Below are 22,474 nucleotides of genomic sequence, written 5' to 3'. Positions count from 1 at the left end.
CTGCTTGGCTATGGTGGGGGGTGGAGGTGAGGGCTCAGTCGTAGGATGGGGTGTGGGGGAGGCTGAGAGGGACAGGCTCTGGGAATCAGGGCTTGCTTGATTCACTCATCTTTTGCCCCAGAGTGGCCTGCTTGGATCACACTGGGTCTTAGACTCCAGCCATGGTGAAGCCAGAGCTCAAGATGGGGCGAGGCGCTGCCCTCCTGGGCATCTTTCCTAATGCTTCTTCCTTCTCCCCCTCCTCACGAGCAGACGTGCTCCACTTCTCCAGGCCCAGAGCTGCCAGAATTCACTCAGCTCTCAGTCTGCAGACCTGGGGGCGCGGCTGCTGCGCAAATTGCCTGAGTAGGTTTGTAACTGGTGCAAACTGTGCTTTCCCGGCAGAAGGAATCATCTGGGACAGAATCCATCTGGGATAGACGGGGGCGGAGTTCATCTCCCCTCCACTCCGAGAGGAAGGCTTCGTTCAAAGCAGGGGTGGATTCAAAGCTATATGCACATCACCTTCCCTCGACTCTGCTGGGGTGGGAGGGGGGAGGGTGGGCAGCGCTGGGAGGTGAGGGCAGGGGACGGATGGGTGGAAGCCACCCCTTGCTGGGGTGAGGTTGGAGGCTGGGTGGGGGCTGGGACTTACTGAGAATGGCCACCACGACGATGGTTGCCAGGCTCAGCACTGCTGCGATGATTGGGATCCCCACTTTTTTGAAGGTCTCCAGCGGGGTGCGGGATTTGCGCAGGGGGGTGACATCTGTAGGGGGCAGGAAAGAGCAGTCAGCCCTCAGAGGCTGCCCCTGCCAAGGGCTACAGCCTCCCCACCCTCTGGCCGCGGGAAAACTTTGGGGACAGTTTTGTTTGGCGCTGGGGTTATTCCTGCAGACTAGGCTCAGCTTCCTCAGCTCGTGGACGCCCACCTCCTTTCACTTACCCAGGCTTGTCCACCTTTCCCAGTGCTCCTCCCGCCGTGGCACCTTTCTTCTGTCATGACAGCCTGTCCAGGGATGTTTTACCCTGTCCAGTCTGATCTGCGTCTGCCCAGGAGAGGCCCGTCCCCTCTCCCTTTACTATCATGTGACCTCTTTCCTGGGCTTCCCAAGCGGCGCCAGTGGTTAAGAACCTGCCTGTCAATGCAGAAGACGTTAAGAGACGGGATTCAATCCCTGAGTGGGGAAGATCCCCTGGAGAAGGGCATGGCAACCCACTCCAGTATTCTTGCCTGGACAGAGGAGCCTGGCAAGCTACAGTCCACAGGGTTGTAAAGAGTTGGACACGACTGAGCACGTGTGCACGCATCCTCTTTCCCGGGTTAACTTTTGACTAGACTTTAAGCTCCAGGTGTGCAGGGGCTGCCAGCACAGTACGTGCTTGTCCAGTCTGGTGTGCTTAGTAGCTCAGTCGTGTCCGAGTCTTTGTGATCCTACGGACTGTAGCCCTCCAGGCTCCTCTGTCCGTGGGATTCTCCAGGCAAGAACACTGGAGTAGGTTGCCATGCCCTCTTCCAGGGGATCTTCTTGACCCAGGGATTGAACCTGTGTCTCTTAATGTCTCCTGCATTGGCAGGTGGATTCTTAACCACTAATGCCACCTGGCAGCACAGTAGGCTATTAATAATGTTAGTGGGTGTTTTTTTTCAAATTCCAGCAGTGAGTGTTCAAAACTGTCCTCTTTCCTGTGGCCATGGCCATGGAGACATTTTGTTCCTTCATTCACGTGCAATTTCTTCATTGAGCACTTACCTCTGGGGATACAAGGTTGGCTGATTTTCCCAGAAGTGAATGACTTACTGGGAATTCTTTGATGAGTTCCCTTGTTCAGGGCCCAGTGTCTCTGCCTCCCTGATGTTCTCATGGAGAACATCATCATTAAGGGAAGGGTTTTCTTGGTTTATTTTCTATGAAGTTTACTGTTTATAAAGTTAACCAACCCATTGACCTATGAACAGCGTCACAGGTCAGTTCCTTCCTTCAGCCTGTCCAGCCATCTGCTGCTAGATAGAGCTTCCTAATACTTTGCTTTCATCCTACCATGTCCCTGCTCCGGAACCCACAAGGGCTCCCCACGACTTCCATAACTGGACCACACTCTTCTCTGGGCTTTCAAATCCAGTGTAATTTAGCCTTCCTCTCCCAGTCAGATGGATTCCCACTGTGAGTCCTCGCCAGCCCCCGATCCACATGAGCAGGTTCACTCCCTGGTCCTTGTGAAACCTGTAATCATTCTCAACCCCAGAATTGTCACTTGGCACTGATTTCTCCCTCCCAGGCTCCCTTAATTGTTTTCTGGTTTGGCAGTTCCCAGGCTTACCCAGGTGATGGAGCACTTGTATGTCTGGTATTCTTTGAGGATATCAGGGAATATTGATAGGTTAAATTGCAACGTAGAAACTAGGCATCATTTTACCTGCTGAAGGTTGTATTGTTTGTGATCTTTATTAACCCATGACCCTGAAATAATAAGCTGTCAAAGTAAGTGGGTTTGGTCATTTCCTTATTAACCTGGCATATTAATATTTGTTCTCTGCTCACTTTTTTTTGCTAATCCAGGCTATCAAGCATAGGTATCAATAATTTAAGGAAATGGAACAAGAGGAAAAAAAATCCCTCTATATTTGGGAAGACTTTATCTATTAACTCCTTTTTTCTGCTGTAAGTCAGGCAAATACTACTATTTTCATTTTATATGCTATTTTTTGCTTTTATTTTTTAAAATTTAATTAAACAAATTTTTGGCTGCACTAAAATTTAATTAAAAATTTTTTTGGCATGTGGGATCTTAGTTCCTGGACCAGGGAACTAAGCCGGCATCCCCTGCAGTGGAAGTGTGGTGATTTAACCACTGGACCGCCAGGGAAGTCCCTCCCATTTTCTATTTTACTAGTGAAAGCACTTTTGTTCAGGTTGCTCCTCGGCAGCATGGTCAAACTGTAAACTTCATGAGGGCAGGGACATTAGCTGTTGTATTTACGCTGCAGCTCAACATCCAGTCCAGGGCCTGGCCCATGCAGGCTCTCACGGTATTGTTGAAGGAATGAGAGGCCGAGGAGCTGAATGAGTGGATGAATGAGAGAATCACTGCCACTGGGGTTTTAGGCTTGTTGGTCCTATTTCCCCGGAGACTGTGCCTCCTGCTTATATTAATAGAGTGAATCCTGGAGATTACACTTGCTCAATAAATGTTTGTTGAATGATGGATGGGTGTCTCCCGTAGCATTTAGCACTTGGAGGTGGTGGTGAGGGTCCTGCAAGAGGGGTTTAGTATCTACTTGGTAACTGATTGAGGCCGAGATAGACAAAGGAAAGCCAGACCTGAGCTTACCGAGGCTATTCAGGGGTTGATTGATCTCAGGATCCTGTAATTGAAGGAAAAATAGTCAGTGACTTCACTTTCACTTTTTACTTTCACACATTGGAGAAGGAAATGGCAACCCACTCCAGTGTTCTTGCCTGGAGAATCCCAGGGACGGGGGAGCCTGGTGGGCTTCCGTCTATGGGGTCACACAGAGTCGGACACGACTGAAGTGACTTAGCAGCAGCAGCAGCTAAGTGAGGGAGCCTCTTAAGCTGGGGCTTTGAACTGAGGGAAGGGCTTTTATCTACATTCTCGTTTCCCTGTTAAGTCTAAGCTGGAGGTCTCCATGATGTCTAAAGGATTGGTTCAAAATATAAAAATCAGTTATGCATTCAAATGCAGGTTTACTATTTGTAGCAACTAGTTATCAATTATAGAAGCAACTGGCTGCTGGGCTATTGTGTGTTTTACTGTTTCTAAGATGATTTTGCTTTCTTTTATGTTTCTGTCAATCATTTGTCTACTTTTATAGATGATATAATTCTATAGAAACTTGAACAAACACTTCACAAAAGGAGATGCTTCCATGGCCAATTAAGTGCCAAAAGATGCTTGATATCATCACTCATCAGCCTAATGTAAATTATTATTTTTATTTTTAGCATGCCCCACGGCTTGTGGGATCTTAGTTCTCTGACCAGGAGTTGAACCTAGGCCCTCAGCAGTGAAAGTGAAGAGTTCTAACCACTGGGCCACTGGGGAATTCCAGGCCAATGTAAATTCAAACCACAACGAGCCATGTCTACACAGACACCAGAGTGGCTAAAATTAAAAAGCCTGACAAGAACAAGTGGTGATGAGAATGTGGAGCAGTTGGAAATCTCACACAATGCTGCTGTGAGTATAAATTGGTACAAATATTTTGGGAAAAGGTTTAGCTGAGTTTACTAAAGCTAAACAAATGACTCTTCTGTGATTCTATGACCAAGAACTAGGGCCAAGAGAAATGAGTACATCTGTTCAGTAAAACACCTGTATAGAAGTCTTTATACTATACCCAAAAGTCAATCACTGGTGGAATAGATATGTAAATTGTGGTATATTCATATAATGGAATATAATTCAGCAATAGACAAGAATAAACTAGTGCAAAATGCAATGACACATGGCGTAATCTCAAAGACATAATAATAATAAAAAAAGAAACTATAGACAAAAAGAGTATTATTTCATATATATGATTAAAAGGTAAAGGTAATCCATGGTGATTATAATGAGGGTTATTGGAAGGAGCACAATGGAGACTTTTGGAATGTTGGAAAACTGGATCTTGATCGAAGCGTTGGTTACATGGGGGTATATTGTTGTTCAGCTGCTAAGTTGTGTCCAACTTTTTTGCAACCCCATGGACTGTAAACTGCCAGGCTCTCTGTCCATGGGATTTCACAGGCAAGAATACTGGAGAGGGTTGCCAGTTCCTTTTCCAGGGCATCTCTCTGACCCAGAGATTGAACCTGAGTCTCTTGCATAGCAGGCAAATTCTTTACCACTGAGCCCCCATGGGTAAAAATTCATTGAGTTGTACATTTTAGATTTGAGTAGTTTACTGAACATATATTATACTCAATAGAATAAACAGAAACAAAAAGCAACCAGGACACTAAAGCATTTCTTCAAGCATAGTCTTGTCAACACACATACAAAAATACACACACAATGACTCTCATGCAAAGTACTTGCACCCTTTCCTGCAATGCAGAGACGAGGGGAGGGTGCTGCCTAAGTTCATGCTTTCCTGCCACCCGTGAACTCTCTTTTCTTCTTCCTTTTCCTTGTCCAGCATATGACCTGGAGCCCCTGGGCAGGGCAAGGTCTAGGTCTCTACCCTGGGCTCACCTGCCCACTGGCTGAGGTCACAGCCATTCCAGAGCAGGTGGGGAATCTGCAGATCCCTGGACATTTCCAGCTGGAATTTCCTGAGTCCCACTGGGGATTGAGAGGGACTCTTCTAATGCCTAGGGTGGGCGGTGATCTAGATTAGAAATTGTGGGGTCCCTGGGAGTTGCCTGCTCTCATGGCAGACACAGTCATTGGGAGAAGGAGCTTCTTCCTTTCTTTCTCAACTCTGTGGTCTGCTGTGGGGACGTGCCTGGCTTTGCCCTATGGGGGCACTAGGCCACGGGTAGCTTGGGGATGCAGCAGAGATGGCCGAGGCTCTGCAGGGTCCAAGTTGGAACATGGGCTCTGCCTCTTATTAACTGTGAACCTTTGGGCAAGATGCTTAACCTCTCTGAGCTTCAGGTGTCCCCTCGGTAGAGTGGGGAAAATGACACTTGTGTCATAGTACTGCCACAAGATATCTAGTGGAAAGTGCCTGGTTCACAGAACAGCTTCCTTCCGGGCCCTTCCTCCCTGTGCCCCTAGACAGTTGGCCCAGGACTCTACCCCGGGAACTCTCCAGTCAGGTGATCTCTATTTCTTATTGCCTTTGTGGCTTCAGTGCTTTGCATCTGGTTTGTACCTAGTAGAGGCCCAGTAAATGACTGCTAGATTTCTGGGCTCTATACTGTAGCTCCTTCTGGGCCATCTCTCCTCCACCATCACCAGGGGGGCCTGCATCAGCAGCTTCTTCCAGGGTCAAGATGAGAACAAATCTGGTGACTCCCTCCGTTTTGGTAACTACAGAGTCAGGTGATGTTACCAACAGTAATCTACACACAATCAGCAAGTAACAGTCTACAAAGCTCTTTTGTCTAATTCAGTCAAATACAAAGGTGAAAAGAAATAACACTTGTCTGATAACCAGAGTGGTTCAATAGCTCAGTATTAAACAAATAATTGTTGAGGGTCTGTGTTGTACCAGGCACTGCTCGGGAGCTGCGGATTTAAGGACAAATGAGAAATAATTACAGCAAGGATGGCAGAAGTGCCAAACAAGATATGTGGGACCCTGCTTTTGAGAAGCTTGTATCCTGGGGTGAGGAGGGGGTGGGGGAGTCAGGGGGAGAGTAGGGGAGGGGAGGGAAGAGCTGACCATCAACAGATAAACCCAGAGAGAGTTGGGTGCTGTGTGGAGAGTAATGTGGGTGATGGGAGACAGTGCCTGGCTGTGTGCTGAGAATGGGCGATCTAGGGAAGGGATCAGCTTAGGGAGGGCCTCTGGTCTGAGGCTTGAATGACCAGAAGTTGCCAGGCAAGCAGGAATAAGCTTGGTGCTGGAGGAACAGAATGGATATCAACGTGGCTACAGCAAGGAGGGATAAATAGACAGTTGGTGAAAGATTCAACTGTGAGTCGAAGTTAAAGGCAATGTGTGTGTGTGTGTTCAGTCGCTCCGTCAAGTCTGACTTTTTGCAACCTCCTGGACTGTAGCTCGTCAGGCTCCACCGTTTATGGAATTTTCCAGGCAAGAATACTGGAGTGGGTTGCAATTTCCTCCTCCAGGGGATCTTCCTGACCCAGGGACTGAAACCGAGTTGACCTCAATTTTTTGTGTCTCCTGTGTTGGCAGGCAGATTCTTTACCAGTGCGCCACCTGGGAAGCCCCTGAAGGCGGTGTGTGCTTAGTTGCTCACTCATGTCTGACTTTTTGAGACCTCATGGCCTGTATCCCACCAGGCTCTTCTGTCTATGGGGATTCTCCAGGCAAGAATATGGACTGGATTGCCATGCCCTCCTCCAGGGCCTAAAGGCAATCGGCCTTACTAATAGATTGAATGCTTTTGGGTTTTTAGTGAATAGGCAAGAGCGTATATGCTGAGGTGTGGAAGGCTATGGGAGGGGCAGTTTGGAGGGATATCAAGAACATCCAGTTAGTGGCCAGTCCCCTGTCAATTCCTTCTTTTTCACAGAGTCTGCCTGCACATAAATGTCTGCATTGGTTGAAGTAGGTAGGTCGAGTCTCTTTTGTTTATTATTTCAACAAATATTGACTGTTTTCCTTTGGTGGGTCCAGAATTGTGCTAGAAGCTGAGAGAGAAGGAACAAAAGAGGCTTTCAGTCTGTACTTGCTGGGACCTTGAATTCCTCATCTCTGAACTGAAGTGACCTCAGTACCCCTGGCTAATATGCTTTCTGTCACTATCAACTGAATAGTGGTCCTTATACAGAAAAGCCATACCTTTTAGAAAACAAAAGAAAAATGGGGAGAAAAGCCTGCAAACTAGAACGATAGGGGCTGCGGTTGTTTTGGTCATGACTGCACCCCTGGTGTCTCCTACAATGCCTGACACATTATGGGTATTTTAATAAATCTTTGCTGAATGAAAAAATTAAGGAAAAGATTACAGTTTTAGGGCTCAGTCCCAAGCTAGCTTTGAAGAAGCTGGCTGTTAATTTGCTCAACAGAATATGATGCTGCAGTCAAAACACACAAACTATAGTGCCACAAAGTAATATGAATGGCTAGAGCAATTTCATATTAAAGAAAAAATTAACTCCCAGGAGATTTCATAGAACACAGAATCTTTTCCAAAAAAAGCAAGGAAATTATGAACATGGGATTCAGGTTGATTCTAGCACACTTTGTGGCCTATCAAAGATGTACAACTAAGATTTGTTGAATTAATAAACAAAAGAGACTTGCCCACCTACCTCAGCAAGGAGATCGTCTGGTTAGATGTAGGTTATTGCCAAATCCTAGCTTTTGTTTTGGGTGGTAGGTTTATGGAAACTTATTATGTTACTGAAACTAGGGGGTGAGCTGTGTATAGTGAGCCCTGCATGGGCCAACAGTGGAAAATGCCATGAATCAAGGATTATGATTTATCCAGGGCCGTGTGCCAAGGGTCAAAGAGAAAAGAAAAATGCAGCCACCTGGCTCTGCTGAGGGGTTCAAGGTGTTAAACTCCCATCCTCCTGATGTTCTGCTCTGATTCCCTTTTTTTTTTAAAAAAAAAAAAAAGATTTTTGTTTTTGATGTGGATCGTTTTTAAAGTCTTTATTGAATTTGTTACAATATTGCATCTATTTTATGTTTTGGTTTTTTGGCCCCAAAGCATGTGGGATCTTAACTCCCTGACCAGGGATCGAACCTGCACCCTCTGCATTGGAAGGTGAAGTCTTAACCACTGGACCATCTGGGAAGTCCCTGCTATACTTATGCTGCCCGAGTTCTTCAGGTTGTGGCTCATTCTTTGGTTTTTCTTGAAGCCTCTCTGACAAACATCTCCAGCACAGAGATCAGAGATGATGGGTTACTAAACTTCTGGCAAGGGCAGCTGCTGAAGGTCAAGGGCATTGGGGATAGTGGGTAGGAAGGTAGATGTGTTTTAGGCCTACGAATGACAGCTGAGGAAAATCCATGCCAACGACTTTCCCCAGCAGGATAGAGATGGGAACTCAGCAGCTGCGTTGCCTTTTGGTCCAAAATCAATCCTGAGCAGAGGGAAGCGGGGAGGGGGGAGCTGAGAGATGTGGGGACCAGATTAGATCCTGGGATCTGGCCTGCCTCCAAATTGTGGTGGATTCCCGCATAATCACAGAGTACATGGCTGAAAGGGTCTCTGGACACCATCTCAGGTGACTCCCTTGTTTTCCTGGAGAAAACCCTCCAGGCAGGGGGATGTCTTGCCTTGGAGTTGATAGACGGAAGGGGGCTAGGAGGCCACCAAAGACCAGCTGTGCCTCCTTCCACTTTGCTGGAGGCGTTTCTGTTTATCCTCAGCTTGAACTCAGCCTCTGGCCACAACTGCCTCAGCCCAGGCCCAGCCCTGCCCATGCAAAGGCGTTGGCCCTCCTCTTTTGGTTGGGGCTGCTGGTGGAGTCACCTGCCTTATTGATTCAGTCTGCCAGTAGAGCCCTGACTCACAGAGCTAGCCGAACTGGTGTCTGACCCAGGGCTTATCCTGGAATAAGGCTCCTGCTGTCTGGAGTAAAACAAAAGGGCGAGAATCCCTAGGGCCCCAGAGACCCCAGAGCTGGAGGGAGGTGGGAGGTGGGTGGAAGTTATTTGACTGGAAAACATTATGTTACTGCCTACTGCCTGATTCTCTCAGAAAATCTTCTTACCTTGCTTCTCAATTGGTGGCAGAAAGACATTAACCCAAGACCTGAATATGGAGGCAGAACAACTTATTCTGCAGTTGGGTATTGTAATATATCTTTCATAAATGCCATGAGGATTAAATACTTTCACAACAAACCTGAGAAATTATCCCCACTTTATACAAGAGAAAACCCAGACTCCTATAGATTGAGTGGTTGCTATGGCCCCAGAGCAAGTAACAGATCCAGCCCTTGAGGCCAGCCTCTTGGACTTGGTGGACTGTTGTTTTCATTTCCCCACTGTTTCAGGAATCTGTTTGGTTGTTGTCAACCGGTACTGGATCCTTCTGATTCTCTACTCCCCTGCAATGAGGTCTGCTGCTGCTGCTAAGTCACTTCAGTCGTGTCCGACTCTGTGTGACCCCATAGACGGAAGCCCACCAGGCTCCCCTGTCCCTGGGATTCTCCAGGCGAGAGTACTGGAGTGGCTTGCCATTTCTAGTTGCATATAATTAGCATGCAATCAACATGTAGAAGTTACTCCCAGCATCTCCCCAGCCCTTCTTCAGTCTGGAGGCAAACCCACCTCTGCATGGTTCTTGACTCTGCTAAATTGTCCATGAACAGGGGTGAGAAAAACTTTCTCCCAGACTGAGTTAAGGAAAGGGCCTCCTACAGTGCTTGGTACCTGGCAGGAGCTTTGTTGATTTACTACCCCCTTTTCCCTCTGTTCTTTTAGCTTTGCACCTTTATCACCTGCTCTCCTTCCTTTATTTACCTTCTTTCCTTTATTTACCTCAGCCACTGCTGTTTTATTATTTTTTTAACTTTTAGTTTTCCACTGGGGTACAGCCGATAAACAATGTTGTGATAGTTTCAGGTGGACAGCAAAGGGACTCAGCCGTTCATATACATGTATCCATCCTCTCCCACACTCTGCTCCCATCCAGGCTGCCACATAACATTGAGCAGAGTTTCCTGTGCCAGACAGTAGGTCCTTGTTGGTTATCTGTTTTAAATACAGCAGTGTGTGCAAGTCCATCCCAAACTCCCTAACTATCCCTTCCCCTCAATCCCTGCTGTTTTAGATCCCAAGAAACTCCTGGTTGTATTTAGCTCAGCTCCAAATCCCAGATAACTATCTCAGCTGTTTCCCCTCCAGCATAGAGATGATGAATCAAACATAAGGCAGCTCTTATTTTTAAATGGGGGCAAGGATTAAGTGTACTATAGGAAAGACAAAGACCCAATTGGGGGAGTATGAGTTCTCATCCTGCCCTGTCTTCTGACTTTTGCTGGGTGAACTTGGGCATGCTCCTCAACCTCTCTGAACCTCAAGATCCCTTCAGTAATGGGGAGCTCTCTTTCAGAGATGATGAAGCAGAGAAGAGGGTAACTAACCGCATAATGAAATGGGCACCACCAGGCGAATAATGAGGCAAAGAAGAAGCAACTGCTCACAGAGGCCAGAAAGCCTGGTCAGCTCCTTGGTGTGCTTTCTTTGCCAAGCAGCCTGCCCTTGGACCTCATTTCTCTCTTCTTTTCTGTAATGCTATCTCTCCATTCCATATTCCAGAAAGAAGTTGGTAGGGGTGCAGAGCTGGCTGATTGGGGTGTAGAAGAAGGGAGAAAAGCAGGGGTCTACAGAAAGGGGCTTTCTGGCCCTGATCTGGTCTGTGGCAGCTTCAGGCTCCCACGGGATCTGAAGCCCTGGCTTCCCATAGTCTCCCTGGGAAAACTTAGAGCAGGGATGCTGCTGTTGCTAGGTGATGGGATATACAGGTCCTCTGGGGCTCCGGCAGGTGGCAGCTAGGTTGCTAAGGCTGGTGATACAGTAGGGAGGGGGGAAACCCAGGGGAAGGGGTGGGGAAAGTTCTCTGGGTGAGCCAGGGGACCCAGAGGCTGCTCCCAGTCAGTCTGCAGAGTGGGGTTGGCCATCGGCTGGCTCAGGGGCTGCTCTGAGGGGCCTCACACAGTTCTGACCCATGAACCTGCATCTCTCCCAACCTGACGGCAAGCAGTTACATACTGTCCATCTGCAGTCGGATGCCTTTGGCAAGCTGAAGCAAGTACCCTCTGTCTAGGGTGCCTCAGCTATGACAGGTAAGGTAAGGAAGGTGGCCGTGAGTGGGGCTGAGGGATCACAAGTCAAGAGAGGAGGGTGTGAGTATCCTGAGACGAGCCTGGCTGGGAAGCAGCAGCCCTGAGTACATGGAAGGTTCTCAGAGATGACAGATCACGCTGGCTTTCAAGTATCTTCTGAACTGAGCCCATGGCCAGGCAGAGCCCCCCAGCCCTGGCCACGCACAGATGGGTATCCCTGCTCTGGCAAGGAGGGGCCTCTGGATATGCCCTTGCTCACTCTGCCTTGGGCAGAGATGTCCTTATGGCAGTACGCTTTCCTTTGGACCAACCTCAGTCTCAGTTGCTACATTCAAAACCATTTTGCCTTGTTCTAAGCCACATAGATGCCGACCTGTTGGCAACTTGAGCTGAGCACCTTGGCCCCATCCCAGCATATAATGGCTCCAGGGCAGGGCCTGGGGAGGAAGGGAGGTGTCGGGTGACCTGCCATTATCCTGTGGCCAGCCTGCTGTTCACTGCCATCAATTAAGAATCAGACTTTGTGTTCAGGCACAGCTCTCAACTCTGGGTAGGGCCAGGGGAGAGGGCAAAGGTGTGACAATTCCTGGCTTACAAGTGAGGAAAATGAGGTACAGAGGCACTGTGCTGTCTCGCCCCAGGTCACATGGCTGGACATTGTGAAGGGCTGGCGTGAGGAATTAGTACATCTGTTTGGTTGAGTCAAACTGAAGGAAGCTGGGGTTCCCCAATGGAGCCCTTGCCTCCAATTGATGTTGCTATTACCTGTCGCTCCTACAAATCCCACCTGAGGGCCATCCTTCAGCTTCAGGAGTAGCCCCTTCTCTGCAGCATCTCTGAGTTCTCTTAGCAATTCTACTTTATTCAGTTTGCTTTCTGATAGTGTCTCCATCCAGCCCACTTTCCCTTGCCTGCATGGTGTGAAGGGAAGGAAGGTATCCTCAGCTTTGCACACCTGACAGCAATGCCTGCGCAGAGGCTGAAGGGACAGGAGAGCCGTCAGGAGGCAGGCCACCCAGACTGACAGGGACCCTTAGGGGTTTGCCTTTGGAAACAGCTGATGGATCTCAAAGCTTGGCAGGGTTCTCTAAACCTTGTAATTTACCTGAACTAAAGAACGGCCATCCGTGATGCAGGCTGAGGTTGATAAAAGAACCCCACAAAGTTTATATTGCCTTTGAAAAATCATACTCCCTTTGCTTGTCCTGAATTGTCCTTTAAACTTTAACAGGGAGAGAAATGGTGGGGAGGGAAGAGGGACTTGGGTGTTACAAAATCGGACTCTTCTATTTACCTGTGGAGCTCTTTTTTATTTACTATTTTTCTTAGGTAAATCATTTAACATCTTCTGGACCGAGTTTCTTCCTTTGGAACTCAGGTGTGATAAAACTTACTGTGATAACACCTGACAATGGGAAAGTTTCCATCAGGTACTTTACCTGCTAGTTTTGACGCACATTTTCGAGCTCACAGACCCCCATCTGCTCTTCTCATGGTCAAACAGACTTGCTCACGGTCCCCCTCACGTGGTGCTTGTCGTCTGAGGAGGGGTGTCTCTGCTCTTGTACCCTCTGAACTCTGAGTCAGGAGCACTGGCCTGAATCTAGTTCTGCCCCTTATCGACCATGAGATCCTGAGCAAGTTACTCAGTTTTTCTGTTTCCTCATCTGTAAAATGGGGAGAATACGATCTGTTTCACAGGGTTGTTGGTGAGGATGATGCGCACAGTGCTTTGATGTGCAGAGAAACTGTTGTTCAATCAGTCATGTCTGATTCTTTGCGACCCCACGGACTATAGCCCACCAGGCTTCTCTGTCCACAGAATTCTTCAGGCAAGAATCCTGGAGTAGGTAGCCCTTCCCTTTTTCAGGGGATCTTCCTGATGTGAAAATTCACCCCTCCAACATGCCCCGGAGGCTTGGGGAGCAGGACTCCCCACAGCATTGGAGGAGGGTCTGGAGGTGGCTCCGCACAGGGAGGACTGAGCATTCTCCCTTCTTCTGCATGAGGCCAGAGAACCAGTTTCAAGTGGGCCGGTTTGGCTGCTGCAGCAAAGAGCTGCCATCTCCTGGCTGAAGTTTGTGGTGATTCTGGGATCTCTGCCTGTGAACCCTGAACTCGTGGTCCTGAAAACGGCGCTTCAGCACGGCTTCCGTGGCTGCTCCGCACCTATTACTTTGCAGCTGTACAACCTGAAGCTCCTTTCCTGTATTCCCATTGTTACTGTTCAGTCACTCAGTTGTGTCTGACTCTTTGTGACCCCGTGGACTGTAGCCTGCCAGGCTCCCCTGTCCATGAGATTCCCAGGCAAGAATACTGGAGTGGGTTGCCATTTCCTTCTCCAGGGGGCCTTCCTGACTCAGAGATTGAATCCAAGTCTTGTGCATTAGCAGGCGGGTTCTTTACCACTGAGCCACCACGGAAGCCCCCTGCTTTCCTGCCCACTCAGATGACACTGGGAGCGCTTGGCGAAGGTTCTCCTTTCTGGGCTGCCGTTCTCTAGGGGAGACTGTGTTTCGTACTGGATGGATGGAGCACGGGCCTCAGTCATTTAACCCCTGGGGGCCTCAAGGGTGTGTGTGAGAGAGAGAGACAGAGACATGGACAGAGATTCGGTGTCTTCCTCCTGATGAGACCAAAATATGCATAGCATATAGCACATTGCCTATTACATAGTAGGAATGCAATAAATATTAATAACAACAACAACAATACAAATACTTGTCTATGCAGTAAGACACTGTTCTGGGACTGGAGATACAGCAATGAACAAGTAGGCAAAGTCCTTGTGCCCATGGAGTATATATTGTATTACTTAAATTAATAATTCACAATATTAATATAGAACCTAGGAAGGGCTTGACATAATAGATACTAAAATATCATTAATTATTAATGAGAAAGCCTAGTAGAGGGTCTAGCATGTGTGTGATAGGAGCAGAGCAAATGGTAGCTATTTTATGGTTTCATTAGGTCAATGGTTCTGACTTCAGGAAAGGAATTGAAGGATGAGGGTGCCCGGGGGGTGGGGAGAATGACCAGGGCAGTTAGGGGACCTGAAGTGATGTCATGGGATGTATGTGATCTTTCCATGAACAAAGATTGGAGGATGCAGGAGCTAGAGAAATGAAGATTTCAGGTAGTGCAGATGTGATCCTTTAAGATATGTACGGCTGGACTTCCCCGGTGGCTAAGAATCTTCCTGCCAATGTAGGGGACACGAATTCGATCCTTGGTCTGGTAAGATTCCACACGCCATAGGGAAACTAAGCCTGTGTTTCTCTATTGAACCTGTACTCTAGAGCCCAAGAGCTGCAACTACTGAAGCCCATACGTCCTAGAGCCCATGCTCTGCAACAAGAGAAGCCACCGCCATGAGAAGTTCACCTACCAAACTAGAGAGTAGCCCCTGCCCACCACAACTAGAGAAAACCTGCACAATCAAGACCCAGTGCGGCCAAAAATAAAAGACAAATACAAGGTTAAAAATAGGTAGGACCCTCTCAAGGTGGAGGCAAAAATGATGCTGAGGACAAATGGGGAATGTTACATAAAGATGGCTTTCTCTTGGCAAAGGGAAGATTGTTATGAACCACAGAAGGACTATGAGTAGAAGCTGAATCATGAAGGAAATTTCCGTTCGAGACAAAGGCAAGGCCAGTGAAGCGCTCTGGGGAATCCTGGGGGGGTTTGGCGGAGCCCCCAGAAGTTGCTACAGCAGGAGAGAGGCAGGGGAGGAGTGGATGGGCGTCACAGTTGTTTCAAATACTGCATCTCTGTTTTTTTTTTTCTGTTTTCCACGTGGGGTTCTATATTATATTTCAGAGGGGCCAAGGGCTCTGAGGCTGAACCAAATTTGGAGAAACCACTTATCTGGAAGACCTCTAAAGTCCTTTCCTTGGGGCCTATGATTCTGAAAAGCTTGCTGTTAATAAGGAACTTCTATTACCTCCTTGCCAGATAAGACTAGTCCTAGTCCTGATTTACTCATAACATTCTCTCTTTAAATCAATTTTCTGTCTTTAGTGATCTCATAGTAACTTGCTTTCCTCCTAGGCAGCATCAGGCATGAAACTTGTTCCAGGCCTTCTTGAAAGTCTGAGTTAATTATGCCCACTGGTTTCTTGTGTCCGTGTGTTTTCTTTCTTCCTTAGTGACCCTTAGTAGCTTAGCAAGAAATGCAGTCTCCTTGCAAAAATGACATTGTCTTTATTCCATTTGATTGTGCCAGCAGATGCAGTCTTCCCTAAATGCATACTTTATTATAAAATTTATCAGCTTCTAGATAGGAAAGTGGGGCTCTCTGGTCTTACAGTTTCTAGTTTAAGTTCAGGTCTTGCTGCTGCTGCTGCTGCTAAGTCACTTCAGTCGTGTCTGACTCTGTGCAACCCCATAGACGGCAGCCCAACAGGCTCTCCTGTCCCTGGGATTCTCCAGGCAAGAACACTGGAGTGGGTTGCCATTTCCTTCTCCAAAAGTTCAGGTCTTACGGGTCCACATCTTCGAGGAGATGGGATGGCAGGAAGGAAAAGCAGGGCACTGGATCCCAAACTCCCAGAGCTTAGGGTCCCAGCCCTGACTCCTCTTGGCTAAGTGATCCTGCTCAAGTCACTTGAGCTCTTTGAGCCTCGGTCTTCTCATCTGTACAAGGAGGATCACTACATCTTGGAGAACTGGGGTAAGAGGTAGAGAGATTCTTGGGACTTCCCTGGTGATCCAGTGGCTGAGACTTCATGCTCCCAATGCAGGGGGCCTTTTCGATTCCTGGTCGGGGAACCAGAGCCCACATGCTGCAACTGAGAGTTCACATGTTGCAACTAAGCCCTGGTGCAGCCAAATAAATACATATTAAAGAAAGGATTCAGGGAGATTCTGGACATGAATGTGCTTATCAAGCCATAGAATGCTGCTCTTGCTGTGTTCAGGTGGAGATAAGATGCAGCTGCTTTTGTTACTATTCTCTTTAGAGCATCAGTGAGTCTGTCTCACCAGGGTAGGTCCTCTGACACCCTGGCAGGACCCTTTTCTCTGGGGATCAGAGGCACGATCATGCATATAGTCCCCAGTGTCAGGGTGGGAATGGAATGAAGGTGAGGTGGGGTGACCTCAGCTACGTTGTTCCCTTTCTGTTTCATGTCCGTGGGTGAACAGATGCCCTGCTCTGCCTGAGGTGGGGGGAAGTAGTTTTCCTTGCCTCTAGGAGAAGGAAATGGCAACCCACTCCAGTATTCTTGCCTGGAGAATCCCAGGGACAGAGAAGCCTGGTGGGCTGCCGTCTATGGGATTGCACGGAGTCGGACACGACTGAAGTGACTTAGCGGCAGCAGCATTCCATCCACAGAGAGCATATGGAGCATATGAGCTTAGATTTTGGGTATTCTTCTCAGAATCTCCCACCGTGTCTTGCCTGTGCATAGTACATACTGTATGCTCAAGGAAGCACGTGCTGAATGCATGCATGCATGTTATACAGGGAGAAATTGACTGAGGAAATGCCTAAAGCATCAGCCACACCAGCAGGCAGAGCCCCTGCCAGACCGGTGTGCTGCACATTTCGTGACGGAAGACACTGCTGACACCCCTGGACATGTGCCCACCCCTGAATGGGTGCCAACGCACCACCTGCCCTCTTCCTCAAGTGTTTCTTTCTCCCGCTACCCTATGAGAGTTTCCAGTTGCATGTGGATTATGCTAGGAAGCTGGAAGCTGCTCTGGGAGGGAGGAGAGGAGAGAGGAGAGGTCTTGCGGTTTTGAGTCTTAAATCTTGTTTACGAATTTCTCTGCTGTGATCGTGACAGAGCTGAGGGCTGTGAAGTGGAGTGAATCACATCGCAGGGGGATTGCCTCATTGGCTCTGCTCAAACTCTCTCTTTCTTATCACTGGGGTTTCCAGGTGGGCTCAGGCCTCACCCCAGCCCCATCTGGGATGAAAACAGCTGGTGAACACCTCTGGTGGCATCTGGGATCTTTTCCATTCAGACTTGGCTAATCTTGTTTTCAGTGTCAGATAAATCAAACTGCTAGTTACAGAGGTTCCAGTTTTTGGTCATTTGTTTGTCCTTCGTTAGCAAACATTTATCAGGTGCCTATTCTGTGCTAGGTCCTATGGTAGGTTTGGGGCTAAAAAGATGGAAAAGACACAGACCCGGGCTTCTTTACACAGTGGTAAAGAATCCACTTGCCAATGCAGGAGATAAGGCCGGCTTAATCCCTGGTCCAGGAAGACCCCACATGCATGGAGCAACTAAGCCCATGCACGATAACTATGGAGCCTGTGCTCTGGAGCCGGGGAGTCGCAACTACTAAGCCCACGAGCCTTACTGAAGCCTGTGAGCCTGTGCTCCGCATAAGTGAAGCAACGAGAAGCCTGCGCACCACAATAGAGGGTAGCCCCTGCTCGCTGCAACTAAAGGAAAGCCCGTGCAGCACTGAAGACCCAGCACAGCCAAAAATAAACAAATAAGTAAAAATCATAATAGAGTCACGGCCCCTCCTCTCAAAGCTCACAGTCTGGTAGTAACTCTGATGTTTGTAAAATAATGTGGCAGATGAATGCATTTCAGGTTTTGGGGAATAACTGTTGGGATGGATCATTGCTTGGGCATTTGAGGTACTTTATAGAGGTAGGTGTTTTTATCCGAGCAAGAAGGAAGGGTGAGGGGAGGTGAGCTGAGGAAATCTGAGAGGCCTGCCAAGATTTTCAGGCCTGAGAACATCTGTCTCCGGCTATCCTGGGTTAGTTCTGGGCTTCAGAAAAGTTTGTCCAGAGTTCTTGAGCCCTGTTTTTGGTTTCTTCCATGTTCCCCCGCCCCTCTGCCCTGAACCAGTCTCTCCTCACTTCCCACATTTAGCTCCTCAGAGTTTCTCAGTCTTTGTCAAGGGCACAGGCTGGAAGTGAGGGGTGTTTGCTGCAGATGTTTGCTGGGGTCTCAGTAGCACAGAGCAGGGGCAGGGAGGGTAAGGGAGAGGCCAGGGGTAGGACCAGGCCTGGCTTCTAAACCACTTCTCCACGTCCTCATACCCAGGCACAGAGCTCTACCCCCAGGGCTGGAGGGAAGAGCCCTGGGAGACAGAAGGGGTCCTGGGGGCTGAATGTCCACCTCTGGCCCGCTGTTCCTTCCACCCGGCATGGCCCATCTCCCCGCATCCCAGCTCCTATGCAGCCCTTGGCCTCCGCTGACCTCTAGCCAGGCCCACGCCCTGGTCTGGCTCTGAGGGCTCCCGTGTGTCTCATCACAGCCTGTGATACTCAGTTGTTAGTGAAACAGGAGTTGGTGAGATTGTTGATAACCATCAACCCCTTCCTACCCTCCACAAGCTCTAGACGCTGAGCTCTGTGAGAGCAGGGCCCACGTCTGCTCTGTCACCAGCGAGTCTAGTGTGGGCACAGAGAAGGCACAACACCCATTTCTTGGGACGAGGTGGGGCTGTGCCAGGTTCTGGGGGTGGCTCAACCTGAAGCATGAGCACCCAGCAGTTGCTGGGACTTCACCCTGGCCCAGCCCCGCCTGAGCTCCAGGGTAGGGTGGGCACCCTGAACCTGATCTCCATGGAGAGACTGCATGACACCCCGAGGGGCCCAGACCCCAGCTTCGCCCTCTGTGCTCGCTGTGTCTGCACCCTTTGCTCTAGCCACTGCCCCCGCCCCCTTGCTGCCTCACTGCCATGCTTTCTGCTATTCACATGCACTTCCTCCCGCCTGGGAGAGAGCCTGCTTCAAGGTCAGGTGCAAGTACTGTCTCTTCTGGGACGACTCCCCGGCCACCCCTAGAGAGAATCTGCTGCCTTCTCTGCTCTACCGGTACCTCGCACCTCCTCTAGTAATTGGATTGCTCACACTGCCTTAGGATCCTTTGCTTAAGGAGCCGCCCTGCCTCTGGATTCGAGCACTTCCAGGCCAGAACCCAGGTGTGTACCCTCTTGTTCCACTTCCAGCCGTTTGGAGGCTGGCCAGTGGGAGGGGATGATTAAATGGCAGTTGGAAGGGTGCAGCTACTTTGGGGGTCAGAGCAGGTGGGGGGCCTGGAGAACAGGAGGACGCCTAGCCCTTCTTTGCCTGTCTTGCTCTCTTGGGTCTTTGCACGGCCCAACTTTTCTGTCCACCAGCCAGGAAAGCACCATGAGGACTGTGTGGGCTTCTGGACTCAGCCTCTCTTTGAAGTGGACCCCACTCGTGCTCCCTGACCCCCGCTGCCAGCAGGCTGCCTGCTGACCGGCCACTTTCCTGAGTCCCACCAAGCCCAGCAACCTCTGGGCCTGTATAAGTAGCAAGTTAAGGAGGAGAGGCAAGGAGGATCTGCTTTCTCCAGGTAGCCTGAGGGTTGGACTGACCTCAAGTGTTGAGCCCTCTACTCCTGTGGCGGCTCATAGTGTATTGGGGTCTCGTGGGCAGTAACCAGTTGAGACCAGGACGGCTAGTCCTCCCATTCCAGGCTTCCCTCCGGGGCTCAGCTGTAGGTATCAGATACAAAGGGACATGTTCCCCTTTAGGGCCGAGGCGCAAACCTCTGCCCAAGGCCCTCTCCCTCCCTAGCTCCTGTCCCACTGGCGTACCTGGTTGAATAGGTTTGAGGGTGAACCATTATGAAGACAAAGCCACGGTGCAGGACCTGCTCCAGGGAGTGGCCCTGGGGTGTGGGAGGAGGAGGGAAGGCTGTCTCATCTCTCCCAGGGCTGGGAGCTATAGTTGTCTAGGCCTCATTAGAGGAAATAACAGGTTCTGAGGCACAGTGGTTTAATGGTTAGCTCAGGCACTGGAAGCTTGCTGGGTGCCATCCTGATTTATGGCCTCACTTTTGCCTGGCCTTTGGGGCCCCAGGCTCGGCCCCTCCTCCCCAGTGTGTTAACCTGCCCCACCTCACAACTTGTTCAGATAGCAGTGAGCACCCAGCTCCTGCCCAGGGCAGCGGAGGGTCAGTGTAGGCCATCCCCCCCAATCTGTCATTCCCTGGAGCAAGTTCTGTTTAGTCATAAAGCCCTGACTTCTGCACAGGGTTCCCTGGTTTACAGAGGCCATTCTCATATATCACTAGGCTAACCCTGTGTGTATGCCTAGGGGGTGGTGTGGATAATATTTCTGTTTTATAGAAGGAGACAGTGAGTCTCAAAGTCTTGAGACTGATAAGCTCACAAAGGAGCTGGCCATGTGACCTTTGACTCTACAGGCAGTGCCCCAGCAATCTTCCATCAAAACTGCCTCCTGGGGCTTTCTTGGTGGCTCAGTGGTAAAGAATCCACCTGCCAATGCAGGTTTGATCCCTGGTCTGGGAAGACCCCACATGCTGTGGAGCGGCTAAGCCCGTGTGCCACAACTGTTGAACTTGTGCTCTAGAGCCCAGGAACTGCAACTTCTGAGCCCATGTGCCCTAGAGCCAATAATCCACAAGAGAAGCCAATGCATTGAGAAACCTGTGCACGGCAATGAAGAGTAGTTCCCGCTCACCATAAGTAGAAAAAAGCCCAAGCATCAGTGAAGACCTGGTGCAGCCAAAGTAAATAAATAAAGCCATAAATAAAACAACTGCCTCCTTCTATGTGGCTCCAAGTGACACCAAGAAGCTGCTGACATTCAGGCAGGCTGGTACTGCTCCCTCCTCCATTCTGAGAGCCCCGGCAGGATGGAGCTTCTCGGCACACAGGCTGGGTGTCTAGGGATGGGACACGGGAGGGTGTGCTTCGATCCTGGCTGAATTACAGAATAAAGCGTCCAGCCGCTTCAAGCCCTTCCTGGCCCCAGCTACCCCAGCCCTGGGGCCAGAGTGTTGCCAGACAGTCCAGAGGAGTGTCACGGGAAGTGCTCGAGAGTCAGGAGAGCAGCACCTGAGGGGCCCCAGCAGGTCACCCCTTTCTCCCTGGACATAGTTCTCCCCCCTCCCCTCCCCTTCGTTTTCACGCTGGTTGTTGGCAACTGCAGCATCTTGTCCAACAATCGGAGAAGGAAGGTTCCCTGGGTTCCACCTCCTCCCCTCCCTGTCCTCAGTTATCCTCCCTGAAAAATGGGATTGATTCTCTTCACCCGAAGACCGTGGAGAAGCTCTCAGTATTCAGAGGAGAGCAGGCAGAGCCAAAAAAAGATACAAGTAGAACTCCACGGCAACCTAGACTGTTCTAAGGCAGCCACTCTATTGTTTTCTTTAAAAAGAAATGAGTCCGTTTCCCCAGAGATGGGGCAGAGGGCCACCGTTGTGTCAAAGCAGCCCCTCGCCGTTGGAAAGGTGGTGCCAGTCTCCAGCCAACAAGCCAGGAGACCTTGGGTGAGAGAGAGGCAGGATTTAGGAGGGTAGAGCTGAAAGGGTAGCCCTGGCTTAGCTGTTGGAGGGAGGAGAGGGCAGGTGGGGACAGGGGTGACTTAGGTGGGACCTCTTTTTTTCACCTGGAAGGTGTTGCAAAGTTGTGAGCTGATGACCTCTTAGGTTGCCTGAAGAGGGGAGACCCTCCCTCCCCCAGTCCTTGGAGCCCCCACACTTACCACCCTGGCTCTTCCATCTTCTGAATTCTCCATGGCCTGGAGCTGAGGTCGCCAACCCAAGTCAGGATGACAGCCTCCTGGGACCGGGCCTTGGCTGGCCAGCAGGTCAGCGATCCCCAGGCAACATTGGCTGGAGGAGCCCTAAGTGCAGGGCAGGCCTCCGTGGTTCCCGGCATCCAGCATCTCTATCCCCTGGAGTAGCAGGCGCGTGCCTCCCACTGTCGTCTTCCAGGAGTGACTTGGGAAGTGTGGGGCAGGTCGATTAAAGCAATCCTACAGGTAAAGTTGCCAAACTGGAATGATTATGTTTTGTAACCCGACACCTGTCTTAGGGGCTGGAACAACACCTGGAGTCATTCCTGGGCCCTTCAGCCTCAGAACAGGTGACACACCTAGATGTTGTAAAGGCCTTCCCGCCTGAATGGCTTCCACCCAACTGGGTGTTGGCTGTGGGTGACGTTAGAAGGCCCTCTCTCTCTCTCTCTTCTAGATGAGTGACTTCTCCCTGTGTGGGTTCTGTGTTTGGGGTTGTGGGGAGTTAGGATGACAGAGTTTACTGCTCAGTGGAACCAGACTGTTGCCATGAGTGGAGTGACAGGATTGGAAAGTCCATGGAGAAGAGGTTCCCTCCTC

General features: G+C 49.7%; 1 protein-coding gene across 1 annotated transcript in view; it reads right to left on the bottom strand.

The window, feature by feature from the left end:
- Positions 1–22,061, bottom strand: part of TMPRSS4 (transmembrane serine protease 4) — a 39,867-nt gene extending 17,806 nt beyond the window's left edge. Inside the window, exons 1-3 of the mRNA XM_055423107.2 lie at positions 21,842–22,061; positions 3,313–3,346; positions 635–748 (exon numbers count right to left, since the gene is read on the bottom strand). Coding sequence (XP_055279082.2) covers positions 635–748; positions 3,313–3,346; positions 21,842–21,874 — 181 coding nt within the window. The 5' untranslated portion in view covers positions 21,875–22,061. The remainder of the gene's footprint in view (positions 1–634; positions 749–3,312; positions 3,347–21,841) is intronic.
- Positions 22,062–22,474: the final 413 nt, after the last annotated feature.

This window comes from Moschus berezovskii, chromosome 14 (assembly GCF_049115385.1).
Source record: "Moschus berezovskii isolate FMDL1 chromosome 14, NW_MosBer_1.0, whole genome shotgun sequence".
Classification (NCBI taxonomy): domain Eukaryota; kingdom Metazoa; phylum Chordata; class Mammalia; order Artiodactyla; family Moschidae; genus Moschus; species Moschus berezovskii.
Note: the sequence above shows the minus strand (reverse complement) of the source record. Positions and strands in the feature narration are given on the sequence as shown.